We start from the raw sequence: 27,131 nt of genomic DNA on the forward strand, positions 1-27,131 counted from the left end.
TTCCCAGGATATTTGATCATTTTAATCCATTTCACAGATTGAAGAAAAGAGCAGTGCCAATTACATGTTTGAGATAATAATCCCACAATGCAATGCTGCGTTTTATAGTTGCAAAACTATACGATCAGTGACACAAAATGATGAATAAATGTCCAAAATCTTAATTAACTGCTCGTTAGAGTGAAAAGTAAAAAATGGCTGGTGAGCTCGCGTCAACACTTTCAGTCAGCTGATGAAGTAAAAAATGTTTTTATTTGAAATTCATTCTAATGTGGTTGATTTTTAAAGTTTAATGACCAATTCAGAATCTAGGAGTGCAACAGATTGTTTAAATGCTCTTCTATCATATTGACCTACATCATTGATCTGTCAGTAAACTGTTTCTTTACTATGAAAATGGAAACTAGTGAAGCCGTCCTGAGCCAACAAGAGTTTCTGTTTAACCAGAAACAGTCGTAGTATCACCAGACTCCATAGACAAAAACAGTCTTTTTACGTTGTGTATTTAACTTCAGAGAACAGACAGACAGACGGAGGAGTTCAAACATAAGACGTTTTATTCAGAGTATAAATGGGTGCCTTCCTGCACGCCTGAACATTTTAATGGTACAATAAACTCAAGTTTATGCTTTTTAAATTTTAATGAAACAAGTGATAAAAAAAAGATAAAAGCAGATACAGATTATTGGAGGAGGGGGGGGGAGGGGGGGGGGGCAGCAGGGTTAAGACACATCAGGGGGCTTGGCGTCTCTTTCCAGACAGCGCAGGGAAATCTTCAGGCAGCAGAGCGTGATCTCTGCAGGTGGGACAGGTGCTCTGCTCCTTCAGCCACGACCGGATGCACTGAACACAGACACAACAGAGGCAGCACGTTAAAACCAGAACAGACCCTTTATTCTACCTGCAGGGACTCATTCCACCTTAAACCTGCAGGGACTCATTCCACCTTAAACCTGCAGACCACAACCCAAACAATTAAAAACACATTGAGCCGTTCACTCGCCTCATTATGGAAACCGTGTCGACACTCCAGCACGCAGATGTCGTCTGGACTCATGTCATCGTGACAGATGATGCACGGATCCTCGACGTTGAGCTGCAACCGAGACAGAGACTCAGTCAGATCAGTAATCAATAATCAATATCAGTGCAGCTCGCTCTCACTGGATGGTTCTGGACTTACTGCGTTTGACTGCGTGACTCTCTGAGGTCCGAACGTCTGCCAGACCGGGACAGCGTAAGGGGGGGCCGCGTACTGAGCCGGACTCCTGCGTCCCATCATGTTTGGTTTGGCACCAGAATTAATCTTCTCCTGAGAAACAACAACAACAACAACAACCACCAGTCTGATCAATACTGAACGTTCACAGGAGGCAGAGAACAGAGCTGGAACAAACTACTGAATGTGAGATTTGTTTTTCTGGAAATTACATTTGAAAAGAGTTTTATATTTGAGGAACAAGTTTATTAACACCGGTTCCTACAGTCAAATATTTTATCAGTACGTCCAATAAAATCTGTAGTTCCCAAAAACACATCCCCTTATTGTTTTAACTTCTTATTTCCTGCTCTCATCTGGGCTCACTGTAACGCTGGATCTTTTTTAACATGGATTACTTTAATCAATCTGCTTTAATGCGTCTGTAACTGAACTGTTTCATTAAGTTAACTCTGATTACTACAGAAGAATCACAATGTGATTGTAAATGTGTCAATCAGAGGGAATTATTAAAAAATGGTGGAATAGAGAGAAATGTGTTAAAATGAAGTTACAGCTAACTCTACTGGAGGCATTTGAAATTGTATAGATGTTGTTTCCTAATAGTATAAATAAAGTCACTTTGAATTGAAAATCATTAACTGACATCTTCTGTGACGCTGCCAACAACATCCACAGTCAGTGAATGTGTGAGCGGTGAGGAGCTGGTCTCTGGTCTGTGTGGAAACACTGAACCACCCTACCTGATGGTCCAGGATCAGCTGGGTCACTCCACCGACCATATCCTGCAACCCCATGCTGGCCAGGCTTCCGCCACTGGATGAACGCAGCTCCCGAACGAACCTCATCAAGTCCGACCTGAACACAAAAAAAACCCCCACAGAAAATAAACATAAATATATTTAATTTCCTGACCACGTTCGTGTAAAGGCAGCGTTTCCTCCTTTGTTTCTGTTCTTTGTGAAATTGTTTTATCATAAACAACTGAACTTTAGCATTTTACGCTGAGACACCAAATATTTTTATAATTAAAAAATGAACAAAAAAAACAACTTGTTGAAGAAAGTACAGACCGACTGATACTGGAGTTCTCAGGCCGACACTAATATTATTATTTGGCCGTTAAAAAACAATATATTGGTAAAAATAATGCTTTAAAATATAACCACAAAACAAGGAAAATCTATCTTGATATTAGAACTTTTAAAAAAAGAATTATTCCAGAGATAAACTTTGATCTCTGGTGGACAAACAGACACTGAATGTAACAGCAGCTGTTAATATTCCTGCTATAAACGGATCAAAAACCCCAATCAGAGGTCGTTTTACAAAAAGCGAGCCAAAGAGAAAGTTGCACCATGTTACTGATTTAAGTTCTTCTGACTGTGTTTAGATGACAAACGCCAATAAAAGGAGAGAGTCCTAAAAACTACACGTCTGTGTATTCTCAGCATTACCTGCTGTAGTCGGGGAACATGGCGGACAGGCGCTCCATGCCTTTGTCGAACACGGTGCCGTGTGCAGACTCCGGGGTCTTGGTCGGAGGTTTGTGCTGCGTCTGAGGCGGGGGGGGCGCCGCCTCGGCCGCAGACTGCTGGGGGAGGGTGGGAGAGCCGTGGGAGGCTGAGGACGGAGGCAGTGACTCTTTGGCTGCCGCAGACGTCTACAACATCAACAGAGAGTCATTAGTGGTTAATTAACACTGATTTCATTAATGAGACTCCACTATCTGCTCTGATTGGTCTGTTTTTATTGACCTGAATCTGGATTTTCACAATAAAAGTGTCTCATAGCAACAAGAACAACTCAATTAACTGTTTTTAGTGAAAACCTGTAAACCTGCTCTTCATTTTATCTTTTTCTTATTTAATTCATGAAATCGTTTTGTCTATAAAAAGTTTGTTAAGCCACTAAAAAAGGTTTTAATGTATAAAAGAAAGAAGCAGCTCGTCCTCCATCGTGCTGTACTGGTCTATCTGATGTGGTCTTACTGGTGCAGCTGGAGGTTCAGACTGGTGGTTCACGTTGACCGGAAGCAACTCGCTGACTCTTCTGCCGTTCTTCACCTGATCCTTCTGCTCCTGGTACTGAGTCTGTGGACCAACACAGAGAGACTGATGAACATCTGCTCTTATTAAACATCTGCCTTATTGTTAATCAATGAATTGATCGTGATGATCTTTTCATCCTTTCACCTCGGCAGCAGAGATTTTGCGTTCGATCTCCTGGACGTTGGTTCTCCAGCTGTTTCTGGTCATTTCCAGTTCCTGGTTTGGGTGTCTGGAAAAAGAAAGACGGACAGATATGAGACGTGAAGCGGCGCGTTGTCTCCGGCGAACGCGGGGGTTGGTGGTGGCGTTAGGCCTCTTACCGGTGAACGGCTTCGTCCAGTTTGTTCAGCAGAGCCTTGGCGTTGGTCAGCTCTCTGTAGAGTCCGTACAGACCCTGATCCCGACTGCTCTCCATCGCTGACAGCTGCAGTGAAACAGCATTAATGATCAAAACCACTGCAACCGGTTAGTTTACTGATGTTTAATCTGCTTTACTGTTGAATATGAATATATCAGCGATTCATCCATTTCTTGGGCATTTTTTGTCATTTTATTTTGCTAATTTAATGTTCTGCTTTCAAAGATTGCTCATAAACTGCTTATACAACTTAATATTGGAAGAAATTGATTTATTGTAGAGAATTATTGTGTTAAACTGTGCGAGTACGTTTAAATTTAAATGTTCTGAATGATTCCAGCCAGCCTAAACAAATATCTTTACATGTTTTGTATTTTGTTATTAAAGTTGGACTGATGGAGGATTTTTAAAGAACCCTTTAATATCATGAATGGTTCGATACCTGGCTGCCTGTCAGAGAGCTGAGAGTTAAATATGTGACATTGAACGTCACAGCGGTGTGTTCAATGAGTCTGATCGGGAACGAGGAACCCACCTGAGCCGTGTGAGACCTCCGGGTCGCCGAGGTAAATGAGACCTTGCAGCGTTTGATCTCGTCCTCCAGACTCATCTTCTCCGCCGCCGACTGGTTGCTGAACGAACGACGACGAGACAGAAGTCAAATAAAAAGTCTGCCAGGGTTTTATTTTAAGTTCAGCCGTCGCTCAGCACTCACCTCAGCTCCAGGAAGTCCTTCAACCTTGTGTCATAGTTCTTCTTTTTCTCTCGGATGCTTCGGGAAAGACTGCGTGAAAAAAAGACACAAATATACAAATTAATTTATTTCATTAATGTTTAGAGCGACATATAACTGAAACATTATTTAAACTCATCTTTAACAGTCTCACCTCCCGTGTTCCTCCACCAACTCCTCCATCTCGGCCTTCAGGGTCTTCAGCACTTCCTGGTTGGCCTTCTTCTCCTTCTGGTCCTTCCTCACCTCCTCCTCCAGCTTCTGCTGGAACAGCACCAGCTCTTTATTGGTCACCTGGACGGCAGGAAACAACCATGAGTCACTCAGATTCAGCTCATTGTACCTTTAACTCCTCTCTTATCACTGCTCACTTGTATGTTGGTGGAGATCTTGTGGATTTCCTCCTCGAGGAACGCGAGCTCTTCTTTGTGTCTCATGTTGATTTCGTCGCAGCTGTTCTCCATTTTCAGGATCTGATCCTTCAGGTTCTTGATGGCCTTTTGCTTTTTGTTGATGTCACCCTGGAAGAAGGCCAAAAAGGAGTCAATGAAATTAGTAAAGACTTAAACACACTCGCTCACACTCGTGGTCAGCTTCAGAAAAACCTGATACTGAAAACGTTGCTGCAAGTTTGTTAAACCTGCTTCTAAAGAGTCGTTCTGCAACAGTTAAGTTTCAATCTAATACATTGACGATGAGTGGCGTAGATCTGAGTGAGCGGCTAAAATACAACTAGTCTGTAAATGTTGAGGTTAGAGACTTGGTAGTGAGTTCACTCAGTCACAGTTTAAAATTAATATCGGCTGATTTTATATTATCAGATTTTATTAAACTCCTAAAGAGAATTAAAAAATTCTGACTGGTCAAGGCAGACGACCGACAGCCTAGAGCCGGAGTCTGCTCGAGGTTTCTGCCTCTTTAATCAAAGTCTTTCCTTGCCGCTGTCGCCAAGTGCTCCCTCATAGTGGGAACTGTCGGGTAAATCATTTTATAAGGAGTACGGTCTGGACCTGCTCTATTGGAAACCATAGAAAGATAAATGTGGTAAGGTTTTGTCAAACATAATGTAACATTATTTAATAATTATTGTATTTATAAAGCAGTTTTTCAAGCTTAGGCAGCTTTTCAGATTAAAGGATACACAGAACAAAGATGAGCCGCCACCATAAACACACCAAAAAAATAAAAGCGCAAAATATTCATATAAAAGAAAAAATAAAGTGATGATACTAAAACAACAACAATAAAATACAGTTTGTGGCGACATAAAACACGACACAAGAATGGAAAGGTGAATAAAGTACAGCTGCACAATGAATCTAAATATTATCGAAATCACAATATGGAAGTGCAACATGTAAATGTTGTAAAGAGCTGTAAGAAAACCCCGTTTTTAAAAATGATAGTAATAATAGTTTTTGTTCAATTTGTGATGCAGAAATGATCATAGTGAATCAGAATCTCATTATGGTATGTCTACCTTACGGTGCAGCCCTATAATACATCAGCATCCGTCTGAAGCAGTTTCAGATAATAAGAACTCACCTGGCAGCTCTCGAAGAGCTCGTGAAACTCAGTATTCACCGCCACGCTCCTCATGGCCTCCTGACACGTCTGAGAGAACATAAAGAGCATTTAAACCACAGCTCAGTGTCCGTTCATGTGTTTCCATATAGTTTATTTAAACATTCAACCGTTGGTACTAACCTGCACTGCTGCATGTTTCCTCCGAAGGTTTTCCTCCGTCGTCGCCGAGGCGCCGAAAGTTTGATCCCAAATTCCACCGTCGCCCTCGCCGGAATATAGATCCGGCTCGCCGTAGCCTTTAGGTAAAAAGTTAGGTGCTTCCTGCTGACAGTCGCCATTAGTCCAATGAGAATACGGATCATTTACTGTCAGAGTAACGCCACCCGCCGAGAGGACGCTGGATACATAAGGGTTAGGGAGGATGGGATAGACTTCAGTCTGTGCAAATGAGTACTGGTCCAGGTAGCTTGTGTAAGCCGGATCATGAACTGCCTGAAAATCAGGGGAGTTCGAGTCCACCAGGTCATCCAGGTCGTCCAGGTCGTCCAGGCTGGGTCCGTGTCCGGTCTGCTGCAGGCAAACGGCGTGCTTAGCCAGGCCAATGGACCTCCCCATCTGTATGAAGCGAAGGGACTCTAGGAGGAAAGACTCGAAGCCGCCCGCTTCTCGGATCTTCTGCTGAGCAACGGGAGGGAAATATTCCAGTTCTCCCACCAGCAAAGGGTCCTCAGCGACCAGGGGACCGTGCTCCTCCAGGATCTGAGCAAAGTAGCTGCAGCGGAGAGAGAGAGAGAGAGAGAGACAATCTCATAATCCACAGTAACAGAATCTGGATCCATATCTGTCTGATCAGCGCTGCTTAGTTTGACAGTTTGATCTGAGTTTGGTGCATTTTCATCTGTTTTTCTTGTGGTTTTTTTGCCTATTTTTCATGTTTTCAGTCCAGTGTTCATGTTTTTTGTTCAACTTTTAGTGTTTCTAGTGTTTTTTTGTGTATTTGTCATGTTTTCTGTATGTTCTTCATTTCATTGAGCTGGACGGACTCACTGAGAATGAGCTGTCAATCACAAGGTAGCCCCGCCCTAAATGCTTTATGGTCTGTTTTACTCTAAAGGGGACCATCAGTTACTAAATAAACATCATGCTGTATGGAAGAAGACTGAAACTAGAGACTGAGACCAGAAACTCATCAGGAAACTGTTTACTGAGCTCATAAATCAACTGAGAAGTGGACTCAGACTCAAAAACGTCTCATTCTAAAAGGTAACAAAAACCCATAAATTCTTATATTCAGGTGATTAAACCCTCATGAAAACATACATAAGAGTATTATATTACATTTCTGACATGAGATCATCCAGAATGTGACACACTGGAACTTTAACGTGGTGAAACTAATTAAGAAATGTGGGAAAATAAAAGGAGATCTTGCTGCATTGAACTCTATTTCACTTACTCATACAAACTCTCTTTTGTCGGGTCGGGGTTGTTGTCCAAAATCATTTTATAGTGACTTCTGTTTCTGGGGCCGTTGAACTGGTCCTCAAAATCGGCCACTTGCTCTCGAAGGTGACTGGGTACAGTGAATGGATCACCGGGGTGAAGGAATGATCTGTGCACGGGGAAGAGCTCAACGTTATCAATTAGTTATCATCACGTTTATATATTACGATACAATCTGTGGGCGCAACTTACAAAGAGTCATCTTCAAATAAGTCTTGGTCCAATTCCTCTCTCGGTACGCGTCTCGGGCTCATCCAAACATAAAGAGCCTGAGAGGAAGTCGAGAGGAAGATGAGAGGAAGACGAGAGGAAGACGAAAGGAAGCACTTGAGACTGATGATACATGGACGTAAGAAACTTTACAATGAACAACTATCAATCAAACTCCTTCTGACCTTCGGCTCTTTCTGTTTCTTTTTCCGGCCTCGACTCTTCATAGGAGAATTCTGAAATGGGAATAAACTCGAGAATGAACACGAAGCTCAAGTTTAATGGTTCATTTTAATATTAACGTGATTTCAGTCAGGTTAAACCACGTTAAAGGAATAGTTCGTCATTTTGAGAAATGTTTGATTTTTACCGGTTTAGTGTGCCTTTGCCTCGCAATGTGTCGCACATTTTCACATTTTGGTAAAAAATTTAACAAAAGAGATATGATGTGTTAATTTGTGAGCTTTAGAGGTGCTTTAAAACTTTTTAAGACTTTAAAACCACAAAAAGTGCAATTTAATACATTACATTTATTTAGAAGAAAACATTAAGAGAAAAAGCTTCAAACTGTTCATTATTTAAACTAGAAGTCTCATATATCCATCAACAATCACTTCTATTAACACAAAACTTGGTCCAGTAGTTTCCTGAGACACTGTTCAAAATCTGGCACCGTTATTATTTATTTTAAGTCATGAAATCTGCAAAAATTATGATTGTTGATGTTTTTGACCCAAACTCAAGTTCAACCGAAGTACATTGTATATTCGAAAAACTTTACATCCACACATTTCCTGAATTGAGCTTCTTGTAACACCGGTATTCGGTTTTAGAATCTATCGACCCTAATGACCAAAGGTTGTTTTTACAATTTTGATAGTCCAAAAAATTTACAACTTATTGTTGGTTGCAGAGAAAACAGGAAGTTATGTCACATCTCAACTGATCCGGTCCCATTAATGCAAAACTTGTGTAGTTTCCCAAAGACCTTAAAGATCCACTGAATTTATTTTTCCAAAGCGCTGTTTTCGAACCAGATGTTTTCCAGTCTCTGAGCTGCTGGTTTCTTTATCTTTTATATTTTTAATTGCCAAAATTAACTGATTGCACCTGCACAGTTTGATGCCCATTTAAACCATTTTATCTCCCAACAAAACAAACAAGTTTATTTCCCAGAATGCCGAACTCGTCCTTTAAGTTTCGTTTCCATCCAGTAAATCATCAAAACAAAATGCTGTTAGAGTTTCTAAAGACTTACATTTTGATTTTCATCAGACTTTTTTAAGACTGAACAATGTCCATCTGAAAAACAATCAGAAGTCAGAACGGGAAGTTAAAAAGTAAAAAAAACCTGCAAATTTCAATGTTAAAGTTAAATATATACGTACCCATCATATCAAAATATTCCTCCAGTATAATGTGGCAGGACACATACTCCTCTCTATGCTCCTCCAGAGTCCAGATAAACAGTCTCATGTCGTCTGGCGGGGCCTGTTTTAGGTATTCAGTCACTGTCAAGCCAATGCTTGAAAACAGCTCCGGCCTAGTACCGAGCTTTTCTATAATCACCTCCTGCAGGGGACCAAAGTTGAGCAAAAAAGACAAGTCCAGCTGCTCCAAGTGTTCCGAGTAGCGCTCAATGAAGGATTTGGCAGCGTTGAGACCTGAAGAAAGCAGAAAGTACGTCGGTCAGACCTTGAGTTGATGTTAAAATCCATAATTTTTATGTAACTTCTGTACGCAGATGCTCCTCGAACCCTCAGTAAACACATATTTCCTTTAAATGCAACACGTTAAATGCTGACCTGCATTGTTGAGCTGACACGCCCAGTTGCTGAGTTTAGGATTTATATCCAGACAGTTACTGAGTGTTTGGACAAGCACTCGAGCCCAAACCCGGTTCTTCCTCTCCAATAGCAGTTCAACAACTTGACCGAGAGTCTCCAGCTGCTCCTGCTGCCAGTTGAGGATCCTCCCGGCCAGCTGGTTCCCCCTCGACGAGTCCAGCTCCAGCCAGGGCCCAAGGCTGTTGGTCAGGGCCGACATGTGGAGGCCCTTCTCCTCTCGCAGCAGCTCCAAGTTCTGGCTGATCTGCAAAAGGTATCGATCCCTGTACAGCAACCAGGCTGACAGCACAGAGGGAACATGGGGAGAAAGTGACCGATAAGACTCTCGTTAGGTGAACATGCAGCTCGTTAAAAACTACTGCTGCCTGCCAGCGTCCAAACCTGGTGCTAATTCTCTCTCCTAACCTCTTTGAATATAATCTGTGTCTTATCATTCACCTTATCTGCACTTCTAGTAGCTTGAATTTATGTAGTTTTTCTAATTTGTACTCGCTGTTGTTGTCGTTACCTTTGTTGCTGTCATTGTTTGTGCTGTCATGTCTTACTGTCTTTATATTACTCACGTATCTTGCACCAATATATTTATTAAAAAGGATATGTTGTAGAATCTTAAAAACTCTTGTCACCAAGTCCTTCAGCTGATATTATTTATTGAATTAAGATTTTTTTTTTAAAAAGGTATTTTGGTGACCTTGCAGTATATAAATGCCAAAGATATTGTTTTATGTAATTTAGAAACAGTTTTTATAGAAGTTTTACCTTTCTGTTGAATCTGTGTTGCTGAATCTTCCTTCTTCAGCAGAATCTCATCGTTGATAGTTTGCTTATCTTGAAACGCCTGTTTATGCTGCTTCCTCTTGAGCCGGTGCTCTTCCTTTGATTTTAACTTCTTCAGGCTGAAGATATAAAAGAGAGAAAAGGACGTTCAGAAGGACTTTACTCTGTTAGATGCTGCAAAATGTGTTGATGCCTTTCAATAGCAAGCATGTAAGTTTATCTTAAAATACAGCTGCTTCAGCACAGCACTGCTTTTATATCTTTATATCAGTCGCTAAAGCTTCACAGGGGGTCGGTCAGGCCTTCTTGATTTTATGGCATGCAAGAAAACTTAAAAAATAAAAACAGTGGGATATCTCAACATTTGGTTCCCTTCTGTGAACAATGGCCAAGTGTCAGGGAAAAGAAAACACTGAACGTGACAGAAAAGAAGCTATTAAGTTTGTATGATTGTGTGAAAATTATAAAAAAAATATATAATACAAACAGAGAATTGTATAAAAAGTTCCCTAAACAAATAATCTTCCTGCAGTTACTGAGTTCACTGTTTGGGTTCATTGTACAGTTTTGAGTTAAATATGAAATATCCATAAAATATAAGTTTAATAAATGATAGAAAATGGCTCCCTTGAGGTAAATAAAGTGATTCAACAACTCCTTTGAGTCAAACACTCAGTCGCCAGCTTTAACTGCAGCCTCACCTTGTACATTTCTGATTCACTTTTGGCTTCTTTGGAGTCTGCGGTTTGTTGATGGCAGCGTCAAACTGAAGAGAGGAAGAACTCGGGGGGTTAAAAACAACAAAAACAACAGCACAGTGGCTCTAAAAAAGCTCAGGCTACCTGCAGGGAATCCTCTTACCTTACATTTCACCAGGCCCGTCGGACCAAAGATTTTGATACTACAGATTTGTCCGACGCAGTCTGGAGTCAAACAGGGATCTTGTAGGAAATCCTGCAACAGAAAAACAACGCGTGAAGAACCGACTGCGACTGGAAGAAGAGGAGAAACGACATGAGACGTAAACTAAATGTACCTTTTCATTCTTTTCAAAGAAGGATGATGTCTTGAGGCTCTTCCAACAGGACATGTGATATTCAATGATGCAGCTCTGACAGCAGCATATTTGAATGAAGCCCTTTAATAAAAGAGACAGATACGCTTAAAGTTCAGCACTGCTTTTAATGTTTGAATTTTAAAAGAAACTGCCTTTCGCTAACTGTGTTTCACCTTAAAATCTGGGTCTGTGAAGTAGATTTCAGCCTTTAAATGGCCGTGGCATTTCTCAAGTCGACAAATGGCGTCAGGAACAGGAGGAAATTTGCACAACTCTATAGCACTGTCCAGAATTTCCTAAAGAGAGAAAACACCAGTCAGATAAACCCAGTTTGTTCTCCAAATGAGTGAACTCTAAAGACATGAAGTGAGATGTGAGCCATGAATACTGTATGTGACCTTATTCGTATGTAAAAGGAGAAATTTGTCAATACATTGTTGTTTAAAACTGTTTGATCATTTCCCCTTTGTGCCTGCGTCAGCATTGTGGTTGTCTGCCAGAAGCTGTCATACATTGACTGTTTATCCAGTTTGAAGCTGAGCTAACGTTAGCAGCAGCTCGGCTCACTGCCCCTCCGGGACGTCCTCTGTCTGTCCAACAGCGTGGGAGAAGCAGTGATTGTTAAGGAGGAACTGCTTTATTCAGTGTGTTTAGTGGTTCTGTTTGTTTTGGAGAGGAGGAGAAGGAATCCTAACCGGGAGAAGCTGACTACAATGACGCCAATGGTGGTGAAGACAACATGACTCCGGGACTCCAGAAGCTCCGGCTCTGCCCTCTACTCGCTTCCCCAAAACTCCTCAGAGATGTTCAAACCCCAACATGCTACTAAAATAACCCTGTAATATACGTATGTAACCCAACCCTGCAGGGAGGACATACCTTGAAATAGTCTGGCTGTGTTTCTTTGACAATCTCTTTTGTTAAAGGCCAGGTGAGTTTACCCGGCGTTATTTGATTCTTCACCATCTGCAGAGAATCTGAAAACTGCTCCAGAGCAACTGAAAACCTGTCGGCAGAAGAGACGCACACAGTCATACAGTCCGAAACAGCAGAAAGGTTTGAGTCGATGAGAGGAAGCTGCTACGAGCAGACGTTACCGTACCTGTTCTCTCGGACATACACCCTCCCGATGGCGTAGAAAACCAAACACTGAAACGTCCTCTCTTCAAATGATTTTATCTTCTCCAGAAGTTTTTGTGCTTCTCCAAGTTCCTGTTTAACAACCACACATGTAAAAACTTAACTTACAATTCTTAAATGTTTTACAATTTAAATGCTTTAAATGATCCATATAATACAGCTCAAGTTTACACTCAAGTTTAAGTTAAAAATGTCATATTGACCAGCTGGACTTATTATAATCAATAGCTGTGATCAGACGCTTACAAATGTTTTTGGTTCTAAAGCTATTGATTAAAAAGGGTTAAAACAGTGACATCAAACTAATTTTAGTTCATCCAGAACAGAAGATAAACAGGAATAAATGCAATTTTAACTAAATATTTCTCAGTTTGTCTACATTCAGTCTATTTACAATCAGATTATTGTGGATAAAATACAGAAATATTGTGTTTTACTTCTCTCTTGGTCCAGTGGACAAACAAAGAATAGTTGAGCTTTTATTGAAAAATCTGAATTAATCATTTCTCTAATCATTACTGCAGTGAGTGGGTCGGATTGGACCCCTCGGTTCTGGCCAGTGAGCCGATTTATGAATTACCTCAGGCTGGCCGATATCTGTGAGGGCCGATGCTCGTCCATAAAGCAACAACAGCACGTCCAAAGTGGAGAGTCCAAGTTCCTGAGAAAGAAAAAGGAAAACGAATCATTAAGCTCCCTGAAAATCCAGTAATAATACAAATTAAGCTTTAATATGTTTCTTAAACTGCCTCAGTAACAAATTCACAGGCCTGAATTTTATGGCTGCACAATTAATATTAAAATGAATATTATCGAATACGGTCGAGTGCAATATTCAAATCACAGAAGATAAAAGGTAAAATGTGACAAACGTTATTAGCAGACGTTAATAAATGTCCTTTTTCAACCACATCCTGAAGCACTACTGTATTTTATAGCTGATAATGGAGACTGACATGGGGGAGAGAGAGGGAATAAACTAGTGACCAGTGGACAAACCTGCTGCCAAAGATACGATTAATGTTGCTCTTAAAGCTCAATTTACAAACTAAAAAGTACTGTATGTTACATCTACAATGCTTTTATTTTGAAAAACAGACGTCAATAACCAATCAATCAAATATTCACATGTTATATAATTCTCTATAGAATAGTGTTAGACACTGGTTAACCTTGGGAGTTATATGGTTACCTTGGGTGTGCTGGTTTCCAGCAAGGCCAGTGCCTGGCTGAAGGCCTGCTCTGCGTTGCGGCTGCGGAGGTCAGTTAGAGCCGCATGAGCGTCCTGCACCATAGATCTCAACTCTCTACACACAGCTGCTTTACTGACGTCCACCTTCTGGATCTGAACACACGAAAACATCACAGCAGGTCAGACACTTCATTCAAATACACGGTTTAAGATGTTAGAGGTGTAAAGTGGAGACGCTGTTAAATACGAGCTGTTACAGTTCAACAACTGCTAAACTCTCAGCACAATTAAAATTAACTATATATATATATATATATATATAAAAATACCTTTTAAAAACTATTATAAAGTGTTTCACAGGACGGTGACAAATAAAATCAAGCAGGAGAATCATCAGGTACAAAATTACCATGAACAACATTGTTTTCACTCAAAAATAAATTATAAAAATCACATTTTAAATACATGTAAAAGCACAAATTGCCTCATTTAATGCACTTTGTTCACCTGGAAAACACCGGCCTTCAAAATGCCAAACCCTAGTTACCAACTGAGTTTGAACACGTGAGTGAGACCAAACTGACAAAACACTTCAGTCAGCTGTCGGAGAATAAAAGAGGCCTCAGGTGACCTCTACAGAAATAACTATTTAATAAAGCAGGACATTAAAGAGTTAACAGAGTGACTTTATCTCAGCTGAGAGGACAGAGACTCAAACATAAGTTGGAGGTCTCACTTTTTGTAACCTCTGGAATTCACATTGAGATTAATCTCAGCCTTGAGCTCAGGAAGGGAGAGAAAAGGAGTATCACAGCTGAGTGTTATCTCATCTTCGGTCGGCAGCAGAGCGAGTTTCTCACACACAGAATGTATCACAGGAAACGCCGTCATTGTTAAATCTATCAGTGTTATTCAGGTCAGACGTTTACGGAGGAGAAAAAAAAGCACAATAAACACTTTCCAGGAGTTTTTTTTTTTTTTTTTAGACAATCCAGGACAGAAAACGGTCACATGAGCTGCAGTTTCAAGCAAATTACTACATTAATTTATTTATCTTTTACTCTTTAGGTACAATTAACATTACCCAAGTTTACGTAGGCGATCTGAGTGAGCGGATAAATACAAATATTCACCCGTACGATGGATTATTTCCAGGATATTTGGTCATTTTAAATAATTTCCAGGTGTTTCCACGACTGATAAACTAGTCCCTAAATTTCCAGGTTTTCCAGGACATGTGGGAACCCTTTTAAGAGCTTAAAAAATGCGTCATCAATCTATTCAGAGCAAATATCGGAGCACCATTAGTTTAAAAACAGAGGCGGTGTTATATTGCACTGGAGGAACTGTACAAGTCTCGAAGCACGTTAGTCAAATGGCAGAAGAGGAGCTCCCAACATGGATAATTAGCAGTTTCTGATAGAGGAGATAAGACATCAGAAAATACAGCCTAAATATAGTCTGAAAACCAAACATCTGATCCCTCATTTATTCTAATTAATGAGTACAAATATACCTCAACACAGGAGAATTATTACTACATGTGAGCAGAGCTTTACCTCATCATCAGACAGACTATTTTTGTTCCTGGATTTCTTCTTCACCGGGGTGCCGGACTCTGCTTTCCCATTCTTTGAAGAAAACTCACTGGAAGCACAGAATAATTAATGAGACACACAGTCTGAAATACAGTCAGATCATATTCTGTTGCAGGGACTACATCTGTGTTTTGAGTATTTAATTCATCATATTCGTACATATATTTATTTCTAAGTACAAGATCACCAATAGCTCCACCTCTGTGCACCTTTCATGTATAACTGCGTTTATATATGAGGTTCCTGGTGGCCATCACATAATAATCCATATAAACGTTGGTATTAGTGCTTCCACAAACCTTTTTGATGCTTTAGAGTCTTTCGTGCTGCTCTCCATCTGTGCAGTCCTTTCATTTTTCCCTGGAGAAAGAAAATGAGTCACAAAGTCTTCAAATGTCATTGAAGAGGAGATTCTGTTTTCTTGAATCCGACGGAGTTGAAATCAGTCGGTGTTTAGTCGAGGCCGATTTATTCCCCCATGTGATCAGACTCAGAGAAGAACCAACAACAACCCTGAGTCTGCACTAAGACAGAGGCAGACCCGGCTTATATACCAATGACTCCACGTGACCAGGGTCGACCACACTCTCTACAGAGTGAGGATGTTCTTCTGGATTACCTCCAGTTAATCAGGGGAGGAACCCTTTGATCCATACATACAGACCTTGTGTCACAGTTTAACAGACTTATAAAAAGATATATACAGGTGGATATGGATTTATTAGAACAATAAGTTTCTGTGCGCTACCTGTGTTGTAACGTTAGCTCAGAGAGGCTAACTCTCCAGTGTCTGTGGCAGAGTGTCAGACGTTGGTTTTAATATAAGCCGGGGACGAAAGCTGCTTTCAGATCAGCAAATAGCAAAATTCAACTGCAATAGCCGGTTTCAACCAGTGGAGGTCGCTGTTCTTTCTTATAGCACAATATGTAGAATTTAAATACTTTAGAATAAAGTGTTATTCTCTTAATTAATCAATTAATTGTTTGTTTGCTCTATAAAAAAGCCTGAAAATGCTGAAAAATCCCCTAAAATGTTTTGTTTTATCAGACCAACCAGTCCACAACCCAAAGAATCTATTTACTTTGATGTAAAACCGAGAACAGCAGGAACCAATGAATGTTTGGCCTTTCTGACGATCAATGAATCACTGAATTGTTTCAGCTCCATTAATATTAAAAAGAAAACAACTGAAGGAAATACTTTAATAATGCCGAGATATTAGTGTCTGTGTGCTGCTGTAACAGGAAACACATGATAAAAACCTGTTTGTGTCAGTGGATGTTTCAAACAAACTCACCTGGTTTCTTGTCCAGTTTATTCTGTGAAACCTGTCGACACAAAAGTTAATGATTAACATTAAACTACAATCTAACTTCAGATAAAACCACATCCACACAAACACAGTGCAGCTGCCTTTCACACATCAACAGCTGGCTGCTCACACTGATTATGAACATAATCGTTAGCTTTTGTTAATCATTAAACTTTAAATATAAACAGAAGATAAAAGAGAAAAAAAGACAAAATGGCAAATTAACAATTTTTATAATTTAGTTCTTGAGATAATTAAAAAAATAAATAAAACCACAAATTCTCTGTTTAATTTTCAATCAAATGTTCTTTTGTGTTTGTTTATGTCTGGAAAAAATGGAGCAATTATCAAAATAGCTGCAGATTCATTTTCTTTCAATCGATTAATCAATTAAACATTTCAGATCTGGACAAAACTAATTCTTCTTTCACCTAAAATAACAAAATTATGCATATTATTATTATATTATATTATATATATTGTTAACCACAAAGCTGTCAGAGACTAATATTGATCCCTCTGGTTGATTATTGACGCTAGAATATGAATATTAAATCAAATAAAAACGACTAACCTTACTCTGTTGACTTGCGTTTGGCGGCGGATCATTTCTATGAACACCTTTAACAGACTGAGAGCGTGACTCCGGAGCATGAGCTCTGTTAGCGCTGTCCGATCTAAAGAACAATCACACAAATACAAACAGATGCTTCAGATGTTTGTATTTATTAATCCTGTTTGTTTCAGTGGACGTAAAGGAAGCAGACACGTACCTTTTACTGTGAGTTTTCTTAGGCAGTCCGACTGAAAGCGAAGCACAGAAACACGAGTTTAGGTTAAATATGGAGAGATAACTTCACCCAGATTGGTAATTACTTTGTTTTTCTTCTTTATCTTAATCAGTATTAGTAATTGTGTGTCTTTAGCTCTAGTAAGAGTACAAGAAGACACCGTAGTAACGTTATTAAACAGACTTTTTATTTCTTTTCTGTGGAAGCAAACAACTATTATACTGCAATCTGAGCTTATCTACACACTTTATGGTTCGGTAACGTAACCAAACTGCCCCTCCGTTAACCAAAGATGCTAACATTAACTTTATAAACGTCTCTTATTATAAATAAACTACAGACAGAAACTGAGAAACTTTGTTTATTTGCTGCAACGCATGTAATTAAATGAAGAAACCCCAAAACTTTTATTTTAAGGGCACAAAAGATGCACAGCAGAATTATTTCCTGGATGTACAGGTGTACGTTTATATGTATAGAAATAACAATATATATTGTTTTATTATAATTCTGTTCTGAGTGTGAAGGAATTACAATCTTCTTGTGCAACCTTAAAAAAAACTAATAAAAACAAGGGACATACAGTTTGTTGTTTATTAAGTTTCCTCCTTTTCTAACCTTTCTGATATCTATCTAAATGCTCACTGATGGATAAATAAATATGATTTAAGATGCACAGTGGGAATACCTTTGGGGTCGACCATTTCAGACATGAATTTCCCGTGCTGAACTTCCAGGTCTCTGATTCCCTCTTGGTCTCCTTTACAGAGACTCTGGGCTGAACTGTTGGCTTCAATCGCCATCCTGACCTCCCCCAACGAGAACAAAGCCTCACAGTAGCGATAGTGACCCTGCAAACGAAACCAGGCTTCAACGTTAAAACTCTGAACATCGTTTGTCTGCAGTTAATTTCCTCTGTTATGTCGTCTGTACTGCATTATAAAAGAGAGGATTACCTTCGCCCAGAGCGGTTTTATCAGAGTAGCTCGTTTTCCATCACCAACAGCTTTTCTGTTTGGGTTAAAACATTTGTTAAGCTTTGTGATTTTGATGTACAACGGAGTATTAGGGCCATACTAAGAAGAAAAATAAACAACATTTTGGAAATTACGAGAATAAAGTCATAATATTACGAGAATAAAGTCGTAATAATACGAGTGTAATGTACAAAAGAAACAATTTCTTCCAAGTCCGTGTTGTTCTTTCTTCGAAATAGACTCAGTCGTTTGAACAATCGTTTCAAAGTCCTGATACTGATAATAATTTGATGCTGATGTGCCTAAAGATTAAGTATTTCCTTATTTGTGAAACCGATACCAAAGTTTAACTTCACAAGATTCTCAACATTCCTCATTTTAACGCAGCAAAAATTATATTTTTTCTGGCCCTAATGCTCCGTCGTATTGATGAATATCAGCATTAAAATCAAGAGTTTCACAGTGTGATGTTGCTTCTTTTATACTGATACTGAGAAGAAAACGTGGTACTTACAGATATTTCCTACAGCGGATATAACAAAGGGCTCTGTTGCCATAAAATATGTGGTTGTCGGGGCTGAATGGAGGAGAAATTAATTTCAGTAACAAAAGTACAAAGATTTACCAAAATATTACTCACACCATTATTTTAAGAGGCATTTCTAATGTTCCCATTCATGAATTAATCAAACAGAAGCTGTCAATAAATCTGAGATCTTAAAGCTTCACACTGATCAGGATTACTCGCAGGGTCATTATATATTATTATTATTGTGCATTTATAAATAAACTGGTTACTCAAAGCAATAAGAACATGTGCCTCCTTACATAACATATTCAGAATAAGGGAGAAAAGGACACTTTTATAAAGATTAAATTAAACTCCGACTCACTAAAAATTGATGGCTTTGGAATAAAACCTCACAGCGTCTTCGTACTGCTTCCTGTTAAAGTTCTCATTTCCTTTCCTCTTCATTTCTTCACTTTTCTGGATGAGAAACAACACAAACATTTAAGGACACTTCAGGTTATGGCTGAAACTTTTTATTCAAAGTCTGATCCATCATTCAGTCACTATGTAAAGATACGTCGGGAGTGTGTTCAGCTCCACGGTGTCACTGATCTACTGCATGCTCTGCTGTCTGAGCAGTACACTACGGCTATTGTTGTGGCTGAAAGTGGAGCCCCAACAGAATATAATGACACCAAAGGAAGTAATTTGAGGAAACATTTTGAATTTGACACTATAAAATGGAAAAAATGTGAATAAAAGGTGAAGCTGCACTCTCATGATTACTGAGTAATAAGCTTCCTTTCCTACAATTTATAACTGAGAATGAGAATAAAGTGAAATTAATAACACATTTTGAGCCAAAACAGTGTTTGTAATACTCAATACGGCTTTAATTGTCCCTATATTGTGTGTACAGAGTGATATCATTACAGGAGCTTTGTGTTTGGATCTCAAAAAATATTTTTTGTGAGCAAAAACATTTCCATGGAAGGTGGTCGAGGTCTAATTCATTGTTCCCTCTTCCTCTGGATCTAAAAAAAGGATGTGACGGCAGTGTGAGTGGGAGGCCAGCACTCCTCTACAGCTCAGTACGCTCACTTCGCTAAAGACTTTCTAACTGCCGTCACTGTGACTTATTGTGTTGTAAATACTCCTAAGTGGACTCCAGGGAGTAGCTGTGCTGTCACGAGAGGTAATTGTGCCCTTCAGTGAACAAATGTCACATAATAACTATAGTTAGTCTTCATTTTTAAACCACGTGCAGTTACTATCTCATTAAGGCTGCTCGGATAATTCCTCAGCAAACATAAGAGCAGCTCAACCCTGAGTACAGGTTACAGACAGGAGAACAGATGCCTGTTAAAAGCCCCTTTTTGGATGAAACAAGCGTTGGTTTTTGCACATTTTGCACATTATACAATAAAAACAATCTCAGTTTACGATTGAAGAGTAAAGGACGGTAAAAAGACACTTCGAGCTCAAACTATCAAACTAGAGACGGCGGATCAGTTTCAGTCACTGGCATCCTGCATGCTAACGTTAGCAGCTCTTTCAGACTATCAAACAAGGTGACGTTACACTCTTCAGCTTGTAGATATACTTTGTGTCCTCAGGTTAGCTTTGCATTTTGTAGTTTGCATCTCACTGCAGGCACTCTCTCTCTATCAATACTCTCTCACCGACTATGGTATGAAAATTCGGCACAGACTGATTTAACGTGAACCAACCGGAACTCTGTAACGTGATTGTTTGCCTGACTGGTCGTAAGATTTGCATTTAACACAAGTCAAATTCTCTCTCGCTCTCTCTCTCATCGTGTTGTTGTGTCTTACCTCTATGTTATGGTCATGTGGTCGAGCAATCAGTGCCTTCATCGTCTTCTCCAAGTTGGTTCCCATTTCGTGAATATACTTTGCAACTGAATGAGCAGAAAGAAGAGTGTGTGAAACCAAAGCTGTGCCGGTTCTGTGTGTCAGATGGTGTAGCAGAGCCGTCTGTGTGACCTGCAGTGTGACTGTGACTGACTGTAACTGACTGTATCTGACTGTATCTGACTGTGACTGACTGTAACTGACTGTGTCTGACTGTGTCTGACTGTGTCTGACTGTGTCTGACTGTGTCTGACTGTGTCTGACCGTGTCTGACCGTGTCTGACTGTGTCTGACTGTGTCTGACTGTATCTGACTGTGTCTGACTGTAACTGACTGTAACTGACCGTGTCTGACTGTGTCTGACTGTATCTGACTGTGTTCTGACTGTAACTGACTGTATCTGACTGTGACTTACACTCGGTGAAGATAACCTGCAGGGCTGTGAAGCAGATGTGTATGTGGCCGAGATCCAAGATACGATGGCGAATCGCAGGCTCTCCCGTTCTCTCCAACCACTGCAACGCATCCTCCAAAACCTCTGTCGACCGCTGGTGGTACAAAGTCAACCTCAGATGAAGTCGTCAACATTACCTTTATGTATTGATAACCTCTTTCATATTCAATGAACACAGTAACTTTTCTCAGACTCACCGTCTGAAACATGTTTCGTATCCAGAAAACGTGTTTTGATTGGTCCTTTTTCAACTGGAACAGAACAAACTGAAGTTTAGATCAAAGAAAAAGTGGTAAAAACCAACAATGCTCTTATTCTCTTCAGTGTTAAATGAAGCGTTATATGTTATCTAAGATATCTTCTGAGTTTTCCTGTATTATAATACCGGAGATCCTGAGTAAACACTAACAGGAGAATGAAAATCTAATAATAAAGTGTTCTTGTTCACAATAATTTATGAGTAAAGTTTTAATGGACCAGTTTGTAGGATTTAGTGGTGTAGTTGCAAAACGCTTGAAAAACAATAGGACGTAACGTGTTAGTTGTGGAGGCTAACTCAAAGAATCCTGGGAGGCAAAAAATATACTAGGATTGGTAGTCAGTCCGATATCTGAGAATAAGGTCAGTATCTGCACCTGATACCCAAAATAAGTTCCTCCTTTACTGGATATTTCTTTCCAAATGTTCCAGAATTTAAGCCTCAGATTTGCCCACATTACTAAAAAGGTGGAAACCCAGAGGAATACAAAAAATAAACTCTTGTTTGCCCGAGTTCCTTTGGTTCAACAGTTTCTGGATCTATTAGTTTGACTCCACTTACAGTTCCTTTCTCCAGAGCTCTGAGGACTGCTTCCACTGTCTCTATCTTGTGAAGGTGCCTCAGACTTAGATCTTCACTGCGAGCAGAAGGAGAGAATCATTACAACACAGTCCAAACACTGAAGATTAAAGCTGTTATCATTCAGACACCAACTGTGCTTACTTTGAGTCGATGAGACCTATTTTTAAAGCCCAGGCAGCGATAGCGCTGCTGTCCTCACGGTGCAGTAGGATGGGAAGCCAGAAGGCACAAATCTTCATCCGCTGCGCCGCCTCCTTTCTGGTATCGATGGGAATATAACTCCATCGTTCAAAAACCTCATCTGAAAGACAAACATACCGGAAATACATTTAGATTGACCCAGAGACAGTCTGCTTCATCAATTATTAAAACAGCCACAACAAAGCAGCAGGAGAGGATCCACATCAACACTGACACACAGGTAGAAACTGATCACTGGACTGTGATGTGACATCTAATAATGACTGATAGCAACGAGCTGGGTGTGTAACCACTTGACCCACATTTCACAACGTGCACTCAGAACTTCACATCAGAAATCAGCAGCAGGTCTTTCAGTCTTTTGCAACTTATTGTGCAATATTCAGGCTTTTTTTTTTACAGCAGATGATTAATAATTTATTTCTATCTCTCGACTTGAGCTGGGCGAGGCGAAGAGGATCTGGAAACATTTGTTTGTATAATACTGGGCTTCGTATTGGCTCTAATATGGTGATATGATACTAATCAATTCAATATATTCTAATACTGAAGTGAATCTGTATTTATCACAGTAACATCCAACAACATAACCCTCAGTTTATCTTTTCTTTCCAGAAAACTATATTTTCTTACACCTCTCGTTTATACTACTGACTTTAATACAATCCTTCCTAAATCAATAAACAGATTGGGAGCTTCCATTGTCAGCGTGTTAGTGGCTACATCAAAATGAGTCTGTAAAACTGAACTTTAAAGTAATATAAAAAGGTCAGATCTTTGGAGTAATGAAGTTTAAAAAGGGTCCAAAATTAACTTTCTGGCTCATGTGCCAGTGGCGGGAAATCTGAGAGAGTTTTTACCGACCATAAAACAGAATCATCTGTTCTCTCTTCGTCCTCGTCTTTTCTTTTTGGTGGTTTGACACCAACAATATGTCGCCACCTCTCTGATAACTATGTAATGCAGATGTTTCTTATAGTTAAAACACAGACAGACATTGTATAGAAAGCTCCAAACAGTAGCACGCTGCTTCGGTTTGATGACGTTGTTTATTTGGGACCCTGACAGTTTGTGTGGAGCTCAAATATCACAAATAAGAGAATCAATGTCCTCTCGTATCCTTTCTATTAAACATTATTGTATAAGCTGTTATTTAAAAAGGTACGCTGTCAGTTGATTCTCCCCTGTTCATGCTTACATTCCTGTTTTAAAGCAATGTAATGTCGTTAGTAATCACTCCCTCTGAAAGGAGATACTCTGTAGGTCATCCAAGCATGTCAATACTCGAGTATACATACACCATGATAACAGAACTACAGCCCTGTAAGCTGTTAATGCTGTATTCAGACTCACCTGGTGGCTGGATGATGGAATTACTTTTACCGGTGAACAGAAGTGTCTAAAAGAATTGAAACAGTTTATTAGTGAAATACAAACAAACAATAAGTTGGCTCAAAGCTCTTATTCAGATTATTGGTGGATAACTTACTGCAGACATCTGATCTGTGAGGTCTTCACAATCATAGTCAGAATCAGAGTCTGGATCCGACATTTTGTCCAACTCTGGAAGAACATTTGAATTTAAATCAGTTAAATTTACTTTACAAAGACAGTCTGCAGTTTATTTCACTGTAAAGTTAACATGCAGGAACTTGTCTGTTTTCATTGGTGTGTGTTTTTCTGGGAATTAAAGTTTCCACACTGCAGCTGCAGCGACATGACAGCTCCCCTAAAGTAAAGCCAGAACATCTGGATCCCCTGTGGTGGCTGCTGTTAGTCCGGGAAGCGTTTGATTTGATACGCAGCAGAGATTTCTACGAGCCGAGCATTTTAAACCTCAATATTGTTGACGATCACATTCATTTAACTGCGGGAAGCTGAAATCTTTATTAATATTAAATTAATTGTTGCAGAGCTACAAACAAATGAGATCAGACGACCGTCAGCAGCAACGTGTCTTTATGCGATTAGTAAATAAACTGTCATTATATCTCATCAGATTAAAACCAGCACTGTTGGTTCAGGTTGGCGAGACAATAAAATATGATACGGGGCGTCTAGAGCTTTTAGTTTGAAGACTTATTGGTTGAGTTTGTCTTTTAATCAGTCGACTTTTGATAATCAATTACTTGTTTTAGTCATTTTTCAAGCAATAAAAAGGAAAAACGTTCACTAGTTCCTGATCTTCTACTGTGATTATTTGCTGGTTACGATGAGTTTTGAACTCATATTGGTTTAAAAACAAACAATATGAAGACCGATGGCACATTTTCACTTTTTTTTAGACATTCTTTAAATTAAATGATGAATTCAGAAAATAAAAAGCAGATTAACCGTGGATGAAAATAATAGTGTGATTGTAATACTAACTCCAGGAGGTTATAATGGCGTCACAATGACTGCCAGGTAAACAGAAATATTAGTTCCTCCAGGATTTCACAGGTTTATTTGGAGATTTTACTGCAGTTTCTTTTCTGAGTTGCATATTGTGATTTATTTAGACATTTTTAACAATAAAATTGAAGGAGAAAGTAAAAGAATTGTTGTATAATTTAACAAAAAATCAAAAGGGCAACTGGTTCTAGTGGGAATAATGTCGGTGTTTGGAGCGTTAAATGTGAGACCTGTGTCTGCGTGCTGAGTTTGGGATGACTCAACGTTTTGTGCAGGAAACTATGATGATCGGTCAAAAGCATACAATTTTTGGTGGATTCCCGCCAACACAACTGAAATGAATCTGGCTGTTTCACACCATTAATCGGAGCCGCTGGAAACTACAACCAGAGCCAGTTCACTGAGCATGAACCAGCCCAACCCGGTGGATAAACAATGAGAAGGCAGCATAAACACACCTCGAGCCGTCCTCAGGTCAAACCGGGACAATATCTTATAAAGCTGGAAATAAAAACATGAGAGAGAATTAAACTGAAACAAACTGAATGATTACTAACGAGCTTTTAAAGGCTGAGATACAGTATCACTGCTCAACGTGTTATACAGTTTATACAGACATCACAATGACTGTGCACAAAGACTGCTCATCTTACAGAGCCGTTACTGAACAACCCTCATTATAACGCTGCTGTTCCAACACACCTTAATCCTCCACCATCGTCCCAGTGACCCAAAACAGTCCCTTACCTGTCAACAGTCTGAATGCCTGTCGCCCAGCAGCGTCAACACCCTCCCACCTGATCCGGGCCTGCACTCAGTTTTCATATCGAGCAAACAGAGAACGCCGTCACAACCGCTCTCCACGCCTCCTAAATGTTACACCTTCAAATTAAAGACTATACTACAACAGTTGGGCTGGTTTCAGACGACCTAAAGGCCTCCTGGTGATTAACAACCGAGCCAATGTGCCAGATGTGTGACACGGAGCTAGAAGACGTCACACTGCTTTCTCAGGAAGCTGAAACAGAAACTCCTGATAACAGCCAGACTAACTGTGGGGGAGAAGGCGACCCGGCACGCTGTCGGGTCGGACCTTTCCAGCATTACCAGGAACAGATACACACCTCGACCACTCCCTGATGAACAGCGTCCCTGCCCAACAACGGAGCCGATGACAGGATGATAGATTTAGGTATAAGGAGGTCCAGAATAATGCTTTTATTTACACTGATATTGTCTTTATCTTTATTATGTTTGCTTATAAATGATTAACTTTGAATTACTTTAGTCTTATAATCTGTCTTTTAGGTTGATTTTGTAACAATTAAACATAAATATCCTGTTTTATTAACATTACACCTTTAAAGTCCGTCTACAAACCTTTAAAACAGGTGACAGGACAATCAAACAAGCTTTCTAATAGAGTAGTGCTTCTGTATCGGTTTCATTCAGTGTTTGTTCTCATGTGACAGCTGGTTATTACCTACAGGAGACATTATAGACCCATCAGCCTGTCAGCAGGCTGCAGGTGGGAACCAAACTTCACTGTATTTCATAAATTAAACCGCTAATAAGAACAAATAAACCCCCAATAACTGTGTGTGTGTGTGTGTGTGTGTGTGTGTGTGTGAGAGTGTGTGAGTGTGTGTGTGTGTGTGTGTGTGTGCGCCATCAGACCGGGTGTGGTTAAATTCTGGTGAATTCTGGTGAACCAGTAAAACTTCATTACATTCTCGTTACTCACAGCTTCTCTACCGGAGCTAGCTCGTAGCTTAGCTAGCAGGCTAACGCCCCTCAGGACGGCTCGTTCTGCTGTTAGCATGTTAGCTCCTGTGCTAACCTGCGCAGTGTGGTTAAAGTGTGAGTTACAGAGTGAAGTCCGTCCGCGGAGGGGGGGACTACTTTCTGCTCTAATGAGGTTCAGTAAACAGCTTTTGGGACTATTTTCTCCTAATTTCGCGCATTTTAACGACTATTAATCAACTTATCGACACTTTCTTTGCTACTTTGTTTCCGCCTCCAGCTTCCGTCGGTTCGAGTCCACGAACACACGTAGTCACTGTGGGTGCAGTGATAAACCGTTAAAGGCTCACCTGTGTTACCTGTAGTGTGGAGGCTCACCTGTGTGTTACCTGTAGTGTGGAGGCTCAGTGCTGTTCACGCGACCTGCTCATGTTATTGTCCGGAAGTGAAACAGTGAAGCTGCTGCGGCGCCGCGTGTCGTCAACACGCGCCAGCAGGGGGGCGGGGCGAGTCGAACGTCGCTGCAGAGAACTTCTGCTTCGGCTTCGGCTTCTTCTTCGGCTTCGGCTGGTTTTATGGCGGGTTCACACCGCCGCCTACTGTACTGGAGACTGTAGCGTGGTTATAGTTATTATAGCTTTATAATAAGAAGAATAATTAATAATTAATAATTAATACAGCTTCTCTTTGCGTTTTTTTCTTATTCATAACATTTCAAATGTACAAATGTTTCGCTACGTTGTATAAATGTGTCAATACAATGACAGATTACAACAATATTAACAACAATAAACATAAAAACATTAAAAAATAACATTAC

At 39.9% G+C, this 27,131-nt stretch overlaps 1 protein-coding gene across 6 annotated transcripts; it reads right to left on the minus strand.

The window, feature by feature from the left end:
- Window positions 1-539: 539 nt before the first annotated feature.
- Window positions 540-26,791, minus strand: ttc3 (tetratricopeptide repeat domain 3). 6 transcript variants are annotated; one of them, XM_051401815.1, is made up of 47 exons: window positions 25,271-25,299; window positions 25,027-25,069; window positions 23,664-23,737; window positions 23,528-23,573; window positions 22,115-22,274; window positions 21,953-22,028; window positions 21,330-21,383; window positions 21,094-21,226; window positions 20,640-20,725; window positions 19,187-19,281; window positions 18,808-18,870; window positions 18,273-18,327; window positions 18,005-18,167; window positions 17,299-17,329; window positions 17,100-17,202; window positions 16,511-16,541; window positions 15,512-15,572; window positions 15,174-15,261; window positions 13,615-13,767; window positions 13,003-13,083; window positions 12,385-12,494; window positions 12,162-12,288; window positions 11,456-11,578; window positions 11,262-11,363; window positions 11,087-11,179; window positions 10,927-10,991; window positions 10,208-10,344; window positions 9,407-9,727; window positions 8,990-9,265; window positions 8,860-8,903; window positions 7,787-7,837; window positions 7,584-7,660; window positions 7,345-7,500; window positions 6,069-6,660; window positions 5,907-5,975; window positions 4,733-4,882; window positions 4,516-4,655; window positions 4,344-4,412; window positions 4,164-4,260; window positions 3,591-3,694; window positions 3,415-3,499; window positions 3,211-3,312; window positions 2,677-2,882; window positions 1,963-2,077; window positions 1,184-1,312; window positions 1,004-1,096; window positions 540-843 (listed from the first exon to the last, which is right to left on the minus strand). In XM_051401815.1, the coding sequence occupies exons 3-47, from the start codon at window positions 23,724-23,726 to the stop codon at window positions 733-735; spliced, it is 5,286 nt and encodes a 1,761-aa protein (XP_051257775.1). In that variant the 5' UTR covers window positions 23,727-23,737; window positions 25,027-25,069; window positions 25,271-25,299; the 3' UTR covers window positions 540-732. The 6 variants fall into 6 exon arrangements, with proteins under 6 accessions (XP_051257775.1, XP_051257772.1, XP_051257773.1 ...); XM_051401812.1 differs by lacking the exons at window positions 25,027-25,069; window positions 25,271-25,299 and adding an exon at window positions 26,690-26,791; XM_051401813.1 differs by lacking the exons at window positions 25,027-25,069; window positions 25,271-25,299 and adding an exon at window positions 26,701-26,786.
- Between the last annotated feature and the right edge of the window lie 340 nt (window positions 26,792-27,131).

This window comes from Dicentrarchus labrax, unplaced genomic scaffold (genome assembly GCF_905237075.1).
Source record: "Dicentrarchus labrax unplaced genomic scaffold, dlabrax2021, whole genome shotgun sequence".
In the NCBI taxonomy this organism is placed as follows: Eukaryota; Metazoa; Chordata; class Actinopteri; family Moronidae; genus Dicentrarchus; species Dicentrarchus labrax.

Bases quoted from the DNA above. Each gene is read 5' to 3' on its own strand.
- ttc3 (XM_051401812.1), bottom strand. From the start codon at position 23,726: ATGTCGGATCCAGACTCTGATTCTGACTATGATTGTGAAGACCTCACA. The intron at 12,289-12,384 runs GTACGGTAACGT...TTCTGCCGACAG, and splicing joins GTGTATGTCCGAGAGAACAG to GTTTTCAGTTGCTCTGGAGC. The intron at 10,345-10,926 runs GTGAGGCTGCAG...TTATATCTTCAG, and splicing joins GTGAATCAGAAATGTACAAG to CCTGAAGAAGTTAAAATCAA.